The sequence below is a fragment of the Egretta garzetta genome, unplaced genomic scaffold (assembly GCF_000687185.1).
Source record: "Egretta garzetta isolate BGI_Z169 unplaced genomic scaffold, ASM68718v1 scaffold215, whole genome shotgun sequence".
NCBI classification, from domain to species: domain Eukaryota; kingdom Metazoa; phylum Chordata; class Aves; order Pelecaniformes; family Ardeidae; genus Egretta; species Egretta garzetta.
This window is the reverse complement of record NW_009259719.1, coordinates 1,718,466-1,728,036: the sequence shown is the minus strand read 5'-3', so window position 1 is coordinate 1,728,036 and position 9,571 is coordinate 1,718,466. Positions and strand designations below refer to the sequence as shown.

At 43.5% G+C, this 9,571-nt stretch overlaps 1 protein-coding gene across 1 annotated transcript in view; it reads right to left on the bottom strand.

Moving 5' to 3' along the window:
- ABTB1 (ankyrin repeat and BTB domain containing 1) overlaps positions 1-9,571 on the bottom strand; it is a 27,360-nt gene that overhangs the window by 5,383 nt on the left and 12,406 nt on the right. The window contains exons 9-11 of the mRNA XM_035894648.1: positions 7,036-7,151; positions 1,559-1,657; positions 788-955 (exon numbers count right to left, since the gene is read on the bottom strand). Of these exons, the coding sequence (XP_035750541.1) occupies positions 788-955; positions 1,559-1,657; positions 7,036-7,151 (383 nt within the window). The remainder of the gene's footprint in view (positions 1-787; positions 956-1,558; positions 1,658-7,035; positions 7,152-9,571) is intronic.

Sequence of the window (9,571 nt, the reverse complement as noted above, 5' to 3'; positions counted from 1 at the left end):
CAGCAGGAACAAGGTCACAGCTGCACGCACTCTCTGTACACGGCACCTAACCCGGAGCACAAATACTGCTTGGGAGCAGCGACACTGGCAGGTGCAGTAGTGTCTCTGATCACTGCCCTAATGCCAGAATGTGTTCCGGCATCTCGTAGCTAGGCCTGCTGAAAGCATTTGCCACAAAACCAAAGCAGGAAGCTGCTTAAATGCTGAGATTTGCTGCACCTTCCATTAGACTGAACACTAGGTGGGCGAGGGCCATTTTGTTCCTGCTTGCAATACTGAGCACAGCAAGGCGTTGGTCTCCCAGTGGAACCTTTGCCCACCCCAGTGGCAATAGCAGTGGAAATAATGACTTGCTACAAATGGAAAAGTGGGCTATGATGCCAAGAGTAAATAAGCAGAATCTCTCAAGGTTTCCACATCTCCAAATGTGTTCCACCTGCCATCTACTGGCAGTTGCTGACCTCATCCTTCCATAGAGCCTAGGGGGGAAATCCGCAAAGCCTTGCATTTATCATGCCAACATACAACGTGCAACCTAATTTCCAATTTTTGTTATGGGATGAAGGACTAGGGATTTACGTCATGCACGTAAACTCAGATCCCTGCCTGGCTAACAGCAAGTCCCAGCACGTGGGTTCCCAAGATAGAAGTGAGGTAGCAGAACAGGGCAGTGGAATTTAAGAAACCACACACGCACACACCCCCTCCAGATGCTGTAGGAAAACACGGCCATGAACACCTTCAGAATTAACCAGCACAGGAGAAAAGGCTCCATGGCTGGCCTCACCTCTGTATCATCACTGTAGATGTAGTAGAGGACCCGAATGAAGAGGTCTTCTGAGATGTTGCGGAGAGTCACCACAGGGATGCTGGGCTGTGTCTGCAGCTCCTCACTCTCACTGAAATGGTCTTCAAGAAGGGCTTTGAAATAATCACTGCGACCACAGAAAAATGCCTGGAGAGGGAAGACAGACCAAAACACTAGTATCTTTCTCATTGCTCCAAGTCAAACAGCACTACTAACCAGCTGTCAGAGCAGCTCAAAGGTATTTCAGAAGTACAGACTCTGTAATTGATTCTCCCTATATTTCGAAGCTGCATCTCCAACATTTTTCCATACCTTATTTCTATTCACACCTACCCTCAGAACCAAAAAACAATTTGCAAACTTAAGAGATTCAAAAGTAGCATTGCATTAGGGCAGGAGTTTGAGTTGAGGTTGGGTCTCAAAATCCATTCTTACTGCTGTTTACTTGCATATCAAACATGCCCCTCTCCAGACACTGAACTCACAAGCCAGCAGTAGGAGATTTTGCAGCTGTGAATGTTGTAGCTGAGCTCATAAATTTATCTCCACACCTCTGCAAGAAAGGCGGGGTTTGCTGTTTTGTTAAATGCTTTAAATACAGTTTCCAGCTGCAATAAGACTTTTGGTTTTCCAGGAGATGAGGCAATGCTGCTTCTACAGAGCGTATCCAGCACTGGGTGAGTGGGGGAGACAGGCAGACTAGACTCATGGCAAAAAGAAAGGAGCATGAAGTATAGCACAAGCACATACCTTATGGCACAAAAAGTTGAAATCTGCCACCCGGAAACACACGTCGGGACAACTGTTAAAGTTGTCAGTGCTGTCAAATGGCAACTCCCCAAAACCAACCTAGGAAGAGAAACCAGAAAACCCTACCTTTACGATCTGTGCTTTAAACATGCTCAGGGTCCCAAGTTTGGACTTCTTGGTTTTCCTGGAAGCAATGATCCATCCATTCCCTCACCACAGTGAGGGAGCACCAGAGGTGCTCTGAACACAGATTTCAGTGTGTGGAACTGGACTCCTTGCACTCCTGATAGAGATATGCCTGGTAGAAGTTACAGCTGCCTCCCTTATCCATGGAAACTCCCTGACCCTCTGTACACCTCTGGAAAGCATTTCCGTGCCACCTGACAAGGCAGATAACCAAGTGGAGGTGAAGTTCACTTCATGTAGTAGGTATCATAAGCATACTAGAGCTTAGAACTAGCCCTTTACTGTGTAGATGTAGTAATGTATAGATTACATAGATGAATATACCAGTTTGAAATGGTTTGGCTACAATTACTGCCTCACTTGAATAATCCAACATTTCTAAAGCACATTTTAAATTTCTCATTTGATTTGCAGCCAAAGATAGTGTTGTTGCAGTATTAATATTCTAGTGAACTATTTTAACACCAACACACCTCCTCCCAGTCCCACTTGCCAACAAAGACAGCACACACACACACACATTAAAAAAAAAAAAAAAAATCAGTTGGCCTTATGTTATTTTAAAGTGACACTTCCAAATATTTTCACTTTCACCTTGTCCTATATACAGGGTAATTCAATTGCAGACAAAAGTTTATATTTACAGTCATGTAACCAAGACAATCTCTAGAAACAAAATTTTCCCCTGGTTCTTGCTTTTCCAAAAGCAAGAATGCTCCTGAGCTGCCTGGGCTGAAGAATTTATTACTGCTCTCTCTCATCCAGGAAAGGTACATCCCAAGACTACCTAAGCACCATTTCCAACACGCCTGCCTCCATCCTAACTGAAAGCAACTGACTTTCAGCCTTACTGAAGAGCTGGATGACTCCTCCCTCCCTAACTAAACAAAGACACAGCCTGCAATACACTGGGTTGGTGCTCAGCCAAGCTCAGTTCGCATGCAGTGGGGTTTCTCTCACAAAACAGGTTCTAGGATGTGGCAAGGCACCAAGCTGGCAAAAGCTCACACCACCACTGAACATGGCAATCTGGACCCATTTGCCAGGCTCTTCGTCTGTCCACAGCAACGTTTGGCAGCTTCTGGTTCCTAATCACAGGAGAGTAAGCCCAGTGACGTTCAAATTGTGTGCATGGCTACCACAGTAATGCTGCCTCTCTATAGCACCTCTAGCCTGAGAGTCGTCCCCATTGGGGACCTTCTCCCAGAGGAGACGCAGCAATTCAAGGAACATTCCCCACCTGATCTATTACCTGCTTTTCATCCAGCTGTAACACAACAAGCACCTCCAGCATCAAAGATGAGATCAAACTGTCCCAGTTGTAGATTCCCCAGGCTGCTATTTTGCTGCTATCAGTGTCTCATGTTTCAAGGCAATGAACAAACTGCGGTCTGGGATCTGCAGCCACACTCTCTGTGGCATCCCATTACAAATGCTAGCAGTTATGTTTCAACTGCCCTCTTTGTTTCCCCACCCTATGCCCACAGCTTCCACATCCTCTCCTATAAATTCTGACATGACTTCAAGGCTGCAACTTTGCAGCCACATTACAGATAAAGCAAACCTAGAAACAGGCTTTGACAAGATGCCACTTTTCATAGCACAAGAATTTTAATTGAGACATAAACTCCACATCTCCTACACACATCCCTTCTTAGCTCCCCTTTCATTGTCCGAAGGTAAATGTTTAAAAGGAATCCATCCCTCTGGAATGGACATGGGAGGTTTTTTTGTCTCAGAGTTTGTCTCCTGAATTACAAATTTCCTGCTTGTAGCCTTGCCTCATCCCCACTCAGACACTCAGGTTTACAAGGTCATTTCCAACTCCTATTAAAAAAGCAGGTTCATGTCTTTCCCTCTCCTATTCAGCATGAAGTGGCTTTGCAGAATTTTCTACTACTTCTACTCTCCTCCCTTGTCATGCTTGAGCAATTTCATCTCCCTTTCAGGGTCTCCCTGCAGAAAACTGGCTTATTCCTCCACTTCCCCCCCCCCATTCAGGCAACCTCCTTAGCATACCCCTGTGCAGACAAAGCACAGCTGCCAAAGTTAAGTATGTTGCCCAGGAAGCACGAAACGGTCAAGCTTAGGAGGTGCAAACACATTCACAATAACTTATTCACCATACAGAAATATTCTCAACACCTCTATAGCATAAGACCGCTTGAACATCCACAGGATCTTCCAGCCATCACACGTGGAGGACCACATCTTCGCTGCTACCAATTTGCTATTAGCACTTAAACAGAAATGTTGCTGGAGGCAAAAAAAAATACAAAACAAATCAGTGGCAGCAATTTGTACCTTGGCCAGATTATCTCAGCAAGAAAACTGTAAATAAATTACAACACAAAATACAGGGGTTAGTGATCAAAGAGAAGAATACCAGCCTGTAACCAGATGCAAGTGGATTGGATTAATAAATAAATAAATAAATAAAGGAAGCATGTTGTGAGTAGCTCAGTTAATCTGCCTCTGCCAAACGCGCAAAGCACAGCAATAACTGCTATGGAGAACCACGCTACCCGAGGTGTGGAGACAGACAATATGGAACCCATCTACTCATTTCCACCTGTTCCTTCTATGCTTTACAAGATGTAGCTTTACCCCAAAAGTCACAAATGGTCACATTTTTTTGCAGCCACACCAAATGTCAATACAGATGGAGAACAGTGTTTATTTCACAGCAAACTCTGGCCCTTTTAAGTCCAATTTCACCTTGGTTTGGAAAACAAGATTTTGTTTAAAAGTAATGAAAAACTAGCTACAAGGAAGTGATGTGCCTACAGTCTCATATACTGGAAGCCCTGGAGTCTCTAACTCATAGGTCACCTGGCAGACACGAGATGAAGAGCTAGGCAGATGGACAGACAGTGGAAAGCCACACAGGTTTTGACAGTTGCCTGGCTTTTGATGGTTTTTACTTTAATCTGTCACTGCTAAATTTCATTGCAACAAATCAAAGAAGCAGCTGTTGTGGTCAGAAAAATTCTGGCCACTACTAGTTTAAAACAAAATAGAGACAACAACCAAACTTTTAAAAACAAACACTGAAAGGGAAACGGCTTTCAAGTATAAACGGGAATGAGAAACAAAACACCAAGATTACAAACGCGTTTAACAGTTCAAAGAATAGATTGTTCTCACTCTAAAAACTAATGATGACTGTGATTGGATAGCAAGTGTTAATTATTATTTTAGTCATATAACAAGTTACTGAACTATGAAATTGGGATGCGTAGAGTTTTCTGCATCATTCAAGCATCAAAGATACTACATGCAAATTTTTTGTTTACAGTGAAACAGAAGGTTGTATACATCCCCACTTCATGAAATATGGCATTACAACATGCAGGAGCTCACGTCTCTTGCCAAATTCTGGAAATGCTGGCTTTTATCCAAAGCTGAATACCTATTTTGTTCTGCATAGGCTGGACAAAAATGTACGTTTCTCTTGAGAACAAGGATGTTTGTACGTGACTATTCAGTTGTCCCTGACATTTTAGGTTACACAGTTTGCATACTATTCCTTGTTTGGCATCAAACTCTGTAAGAATGACGATGTATAATTCCTCTGTCCCAGAACAAAGATGCCTAATTCACAGAATTTAACAATTTGCAAACATTAGGATGAGAGATAAAAGGCAACAGGATGAAGAGCTTTGTTCATATATTCTTTGTAAGTTAACAAAAAAAAAAAAAACCAAACAAACCCAACCAACCTAGAGAGAGAAGAACAGGAATGTTTTAGAATTTATCAGGCTTAAACAAAGCACCCACATTTGTGCATGGCATACAAATTCTCTAGTGAACAGGCGGGTGCCCATGCTCTCTTCACCTTTACAGCCACAACAAGTCTAATGCTGCTGTAATTGCCTTCATTCTGATCTATGAACACAGCAAGAAAACCACAGCTCACAGAGGCATTCACAGTGCTGTCAGATTAATATACTATTCCAAGTTCCATATTTTCTTTCCGGCTCCTATTCTACATGAAAGAATTAAAAGGGAGGTGTTTCTAACCTTGAGAGGAAAAGCTTAACCCGACAGGAGCATTCTGTCAAGGTCTGGGAACAAGCAATGAAACAGAAAGCACTCTTTATTTGTGAAGTGACTTAAAATTTATGTCAATCTCACTGTTTTAGAGCCCACGATCCTTTTCTTTTTAACTCTTGGGGAGGTAAATCTGAGAGTTACTTATAGTATCACCTCCCTTTAAAGCCTGCAAACATACAGAAAGGCATATTGAAAGCCACAAATAAATGCACAGTTACTTGGGGGAGGCAAGTTACGCAGGAAAAATTTCCACATTGGTAGATGGAAACTCGATGGAGAAGAACTGCCTCTATAAAGTGCTCAGTATTCAGAAAAACACATCTGCCAAAAGCCAGCACAAAACGTGCTGGCTTATTACAGGTAAGAAACCACACACACACTCTGCACCTTGCAGGTCTATTCAGCAGGGGAAAAAAAAAAGAAAAAAGGCAATAAACTTTGCTACACCACTCAGTCATACAATCTCTGGGGACAGCAGCCACCTAAAAGGAGTTCATGTTATTAAATTCAGTGGTTGGTATGAGAGAGAGGGAAAAAAGGACAGACACATCAGCAGATTCATTTTGCTCTTATTACAGAAACCAACATTCAGGGAGAATGAAGACCACTAGTATTTATCCTGTTCACCTGCAATTGGGAGCTAAGATCCACATATGAGAGCCTAACTAATAATACTGATGGTATTTTAACATAGTGATCATCAGCCTGTGGTCTGTGGGCTACTTCTAAGGGTCAACAAGACTTAGTTATGAACAGCAAATTATCACCAGTCACATTTCTGCTGGAAATATTTTCAGGGTTTGAAAGCACCTCTCCACTGCAGGGTGTCAGTTCCTAGCAAGCAAGCCCAGCAAGACATCTTCCACCTACATGTCGCTTCGGGTACCAATGCCTGCTGATAGAACATTTCTGATACTCAAGAAGGATGGTAGAAGGAAAAAGAGCTGGGGGCCAACTCTTGTCCCATTGTCATCAATGGGGAAATCCCCACCAAACACATAGCACGGGTTTTGTTTAGAGAGATCCCTGCTGGTGGAAAAATCCAAGGGAAAGGACCAGCACTGACAGCCTCATTAAACAATTTTACAGCATTTCCAAGCAATAAAAGGCTTTCAGCATTTGAAGCACCGGCAAACAAGCAAGCACTAAACTCAAATGTAGAAAAATGCAACTGAACACATGTGAACACATATCACAGCCCCACAGAGACCAGAATTAGTATAAATGCTCCCTACCCGCAGTTCAGCTGGCAGGGCGCAGTCTGCTAGGAGAGCCAGATCTTCCTGCAGCTGGCAGTTACCTGTGGGCTCAATCGTCAGCACCTTCACACAGGTCCCTGGCTTGGAAGAAACTGAAAGAAGCAAAAAACAAAAGAGCAGAGATGCCTAAATTCCTCTACAAACATTCTCTCCCGTTTAGCAAAAAGAAAGACACTCCAGGCAAAAAATCAGTATTATTGGTGTTTCGCTTTTACTGCAAAACACATGTGATTCTTCTATGTAAACATGCATACAGCTGGTGAGCAGGGCTGGAAGGGGATGCATGTATTGTTGTCTCTCCACAAACCTTGACTTGATTCCTTGTGCTGGAGTATCAACCGTGGCAAACACAAAGTTGCCACAGGCATATTTCAAGCTCAGCTTGCTCTCTGCAATCCTTGTCATCAATTATAGCTGAGGACCAGTGATCAGGTTGCCCCTGATCCCTGTAGGAGCCACGCACACAACACCTTCCCCAGCCATCCACTGCTACCACCGAGAGTGTCGCCTGAGGTAAAGCCCATGCCAGGGAGTATTTAGTTAAAATGAAGCTGCTTCCACACCTCTCTGCTTGGCCACGTGCTCTCATGGGGCCCATTTCAGCAGTGCCACCCTAACTTCACTCCAAGGAACAAAGGGATTTATTCTTGTTTACGTAATAAGTTCCATGCGCCCAAGTCTGTCCTCTACTCTCTACCTGTAGATCCCCAAAGCGCAAAGACCCCCAAAACACCTGGACTCCTGAGTGTGCCTGTGTTGTTTGCAAACATTAAATAAGCATTGCTACCACCACCAAAGAGATCAAATAAACCATACAGAGATGGCAACTTCATTTGCTTTTTCAGACTTAGTGCATCTTCCTGTCTTGCCCTGCCAGCCTACACAATTAAACAGCCTGATAATTCATTTGCTTTTTCAGACTTAGTGCATCTTCCTTATCAGGGGAAGCAAATTACACGATTATACTTTTGTGGTCTTGCTATGATGGAAGTTGCTGTGGAAGCCAACCCCCCAACTTCAAACAAGCAGCAGCCCAAAGTACACCCAGCTATTGTGTTACAATACCACTGCCATCACAGCCTTCCCTCTTCCTGGCCACCTCCCTCCTGCAGTTCACTACCCCATGTTTGTTTTCAGCTCAGCAAGCTTTGGGGTGAGGACTGGAGCATGCAAGACATTCAGGAGTCCCTGGCACATAATAAGGAAGCATGTGAAAAAACCACAGAGCACCGCTGCAAAATGCAAAGTTGCGGTGAAGAAGGCTCGAGATGCTGTTGGGAGTCAGAGAGATGCAGAGTTAACTCTCAAGGACAAAAAGAGTTAAGCGGCCTGATGCTGAAGTGTTCAGAAGAATTTCTGACAGGCATGATTCACCACATTAAAACCCCTCGCAGGTGAATCATGCCACCTTGAGGACCTCGTTTCTCCTGACATTTTGCACAGCATTGCATGAGCTCCATCAGATGACTCCAGTGGGCCGTGGGCGAAACGAGACCATGATGTGCCACAAAACAAGTTCTCCACCCCCTCTTCCACGTTACTGCTGCACTCTTCAGATATGCCACCGCTGTACCTCAAATAGGCTAAATATCCCAGAAAAATACTGGAAAGGGAAGCATAATTTACCAATACAAGGTAGTCAGGTACCATCATTGCTACACATGGAGCTACGCCAGCAAGAAGACAGGCTGCTCTATTAGCACTAAATGGTACCTTCAGGTTAGATGACTTCCAGGGTAAATAAGCAAAGAGGAGACCTGGCACCAACACAAATAAGACGGAATGCATTTTCTTGAAGAACCATGCCCACTTAAGACCAGCATGAGAGAAGGAAATTTCTCACTGTGCAATCAGAAATTCTTTATGGCAGAAAGAATCATTTATATTTGTATAGTGCCTATTATAACAGTCACCAAATCAATCAGGCTCTGTAAGCGCTAATGGACCCAGTAAGTTTTAAGCAGTAGTCAAGAGAAAGAGTTCTTCTCTTGGGATCTACAAAGCATCTGTGCACTTTCATCATGACATGAAAGAACAGTGATTTGTCTGAGAAGCACATCTATCACGAGACGTTTCAGACACTGTATCTCTCAAATTCAAGAGCACAGTGTTTGGTATCACAAGCAGCTCTCTCCTAACAGAAACAATAAAAACCAAAGTGACAGAATTGGAATAAACTCTTGGCTGCAAGCAAGCAGCAGGGACCATCACATTCTTGCAAGAAGGAGGAATGAAGGGGTTTCTGAAAAAGCAACATAAAAAATGCACAGAGCTGGAGGGAATAACCAACTACAGTTGAGAATGGAGGATTTTGTCTTTCTTCCCAGTCTGGCCCAGCTGTATAGCACTGAACATCACCTACCAATTCATCAGCTGACTTTGTTTCCACTGCTCAATACTTCTTTGTAGTCTTTTGTTTCAATTGAGCCAATGCATCACCAAAAAAAAAAAAAAAAAAAAAGCCGAAAAAAAACCCCCAAACCCCCAAACCTTTCCAAAAGAAACCCACCAC